Raw genomic sequence first — 2,774 nt, 5'->3', positions numbered from 1 at the left:
GTCTCCTACGTCTTGTTTTGAGCGTGCATCCCAAGCCTGTTGCGCAAGGACTTTGGTTTGCATCGCCACGGCACAACGGGCCCAGCGAGGTCCTAACTCACAACAAATATACCTGAATTTTCAGGTACCAGGCAGCAAATTTATGGTTCATTTGCTCATCCTTCACAGGAGCGGCTCAGAGCTGTCCTTTCCTTTGCACGTGGGTTTTTTTCCTCTTTTGGAGAAAGCGCAAAACCAAATATGGCTTTGCTGTGATTCTTTTAGGCTTATTTGCTTTCATCTGTGCTGAGTTTTCCTCCTTCCGTTTTCCTTCAGCAAAGCCATGCTCTTGCTAAAGAAGAAGCGTTACCAAGAGCAACTTATAGATAAAACAGAAAACCAAATCAGCAACTTGGAGCGAATGGTAAGTGAGAATCAGTCGCTGCAGGCGGCGGTGGCCCGCTGTGCACACTCGGTACGAGCCTTTTTTCCTTTTGATTGTGTGGAATTGTATTTGAACTGCCAAGTCCTAACGGGGGCTCAGTCCTCTGTCCGAAGGGCAGGCGGCTCTCGGATCATACGTATGCCCTGACTCCTCCCGAAAGAACCAAGCGGCACGTACAGTTTGGTCTGTAGTGCAGGTTTTGAAGTAAAGACATGGTTTGTAAATTAGTAAAACTTCAGTCACGGTGCGGACAGCTGCGGTAGGAGCTTCCTCGGGCTTGGAGCTTCCTCGGGCTTGCCTCGGTACCTTGATTGTAGAAATGGATGTGTGTGTTCTGGGGTGGCTGTGGAAACTACGGCCTCAGCTTAGGCTGCCAGCAAGAAAATCAGTTAAAGGGCTGTTGGTGCGTGTTTGCAGCTGCCTGCGTTCAGGCTTTTTGTGTGCATGTTTCTTGCTACGGGTATGACTTAAGCCGCTGGAGAAACGGCTCTTGACTGATTTCGCCGTGCAGTTCCTGTGGGGATCTCGGCAGACTGAGTCTGGCTAACAATGGGAGTGTGACAGCCTGTGATGCTTCCCCCTCTCCTTCCCGTTTCAGGTCCAGGATATTGAATTCACCCAGATTGAAATGAAGGTCATCGAGGGTCTGAAAATAGGCAATGACTGTCTGAACAAAATGCACCAGGTACGGGTGGGCAGGTCAGCTGAGCGCACCGTTGCCTCGGAAGAGGCAGAGTCCTGGGTGTTTGTCACTGTCTTCCTGCAGACCTGGCTCATGCAGGGATTTTTGGCTCTTTTCTTCAGGTTATGTCAATAGAAGAAGTAGAAAGGATAATGGGTGAAACCCAAGATGCTGTGGAGTACCAGAGGGTACGGACTGCGTGCGTGAGTGGGCGTGGGCAGAGGCAGCCTGCTGTACAGAGTTTCTCTGACGTGCACTATGTCCCCAGCCTTGCTTTAGGGGCGGTCGGATAGGGAATTAAATCTGAGTTGCCTGCAGAAAAATTGGCTTTGCTCGTTTTCTGAGTACCCCTTCACCCCATGCTTACGTTGCTCCCCCCAGAGCACACACGGTGCTGTGAGCCACGGAGCTGCCTCTGCTATGCTGTTGTTGACTGGAATATGTCTTTTCCTCTCCTTCACAGCAAATAGACGAGCTGCTGGCTGGCAGCCTGACTGAGGAAGATGAAGATGCCATTCTAGAAGAATTAAACGCTATTACTCAGGTAGGACTAACCTGATGTAATTATCTTCAGTCCACACTTTCAGAAAGCTGTTTGTAATAGGGGAGGCTGTATCTTCTCCCTCACTCTCGATAACGTACCCGATTCTGCCAGAGATCTCAATCAGACCAGTTTGTGCCCAAGTCCTGTGTCATCAAGGATCAAGCTAATCGCTCCACGCACGGGAGTCATTTAAAAATGGGATGCCTTTAAGGGTTGTACTTCATTTGCTGTCTGATACAGTCAGCCGATCTCTGTTCTTACTGGATATCTATTCCACTTCACCAGATGAAGATCTTGGAAGCCCTGGGTCACGCTCAGATAACAGAATTCAGTGCATGTTATCGTCCCTGCCCACCTCTGGCTCTTCCAAACACTGGTGTTGCTCGGCTTCACTGCAGGAAGTTTCCAGCCAGTGGAGACTGAGGTGGAGAGGCTCTGCAACTAGCACTGATTTGGGGAGACTCACAGTTAATACAGGGTCCTATTAAGTCTCATTTAACAATTAAAAAACCCAACCAAACCATGATGTTCTTTACCGGGCAGTACTGAAGCCCATCACCCGTCCTGCAGTCAGTTTGTGAAATCTCTCTTTGTTCTCTTCCCAGACTGTCCTTGCACAAAACCATGGTGCGTGGGGTTTGTCTCACGTGTTGTCTCTAATGTTCTTGCAGGAACAGCTGGAGCTCCCCGAAGTTCCTTCTGAGCCACTCCCAGAAAAGATCCCAGGTACGCTTCCTTTCCACGCTCTGCAGCTTTGGCTCCCATGCTTAGTCCTCAGCCCTCTCCTGTTGTAAGTGTTGTCCTAGCAAATGTGGAGGAACATAAACCTGGGTTAAAGCCCTGTTGGTCTGTGCTACGCAAGCTTCCCCCACGAAGCTCTGACAAACCCAGCCGACCCTTTACCGTACGAGGACCCAAGGCTCTCGTCTCCTTGTTCAGTCGGCATCTAGTCATTCCTCTTGGAGCTCCTTTTCGTGACATCTGCTGCTCCTCAGCCACACTTTGTACCCGCTGTGGGACTGCCGGCTGCCTTGGGACACCCGGCCTGTGTTCCACTGTGAAGCTCCCTGAGGAGCCCCTTCCTTGGCTCTCCGCTTGACCCCGGCAAGGCTTTCCCCCACGAC

General features: G+C 50.6%; 1 protein-coding gene across 2 annotated transcripts in view; it reads left to right on the top strand.

Moving 5' to 3' along the window:
• Nucleotides 1-98: 98 nt before the first annotated feature.
• Nucleotides 99-2,774, top strand: part of CHMP6 (charged multivesicular body protein 6) — a 4,079-nt gene continuing 1,403 nt past the window's right edge. The window contains exons 1-5 of one of the 2 annotated variants that reach the window (XM_035899287.1): nt 99-403; nt 1,023-1,109; nt 1,229-1,294; nt 1,570-1,650; nt 2,322-2,376. In XM_035899287.1, coding sequence (XP_035755180.1) covers nt 323-403; nt 1,023-1,109; nt 1,229-1,294; nt 1,570-1,650; nt 2,322-2,376 — 370 coding nt within the window. In that variant the 5' untranslated portion in view covers nt 99-322. Of the gene's footprint in view, nt 404-1,022; nt 1,110-1,228; nt 1,295-1,569; nt 1,651-2,321; nt 2,766-2,774 lie in introns of those variants that run through there. The other variant, XM_035899282.1, reaches the window with a different exon arrangement.

Source organism: Egretta garzetta, unplaced genomic scaffold, assembly GCF_000687185.1.
Source record: "Egretta garzetta isolate BGI_Z169 unplaced genomic scaffold, ASM68718v1 scaffold131, whole genome shotgun sequence".
Taxonomy (NCBI): Eukaryota; Metazoa; Chordata; class Aves; order Pelecaniformes; family Ardeidae; genus Egretta; species Egretta garzetta.
This window is presented reverse-complemented; position numbering and strand designations above follow the sequence as displayed.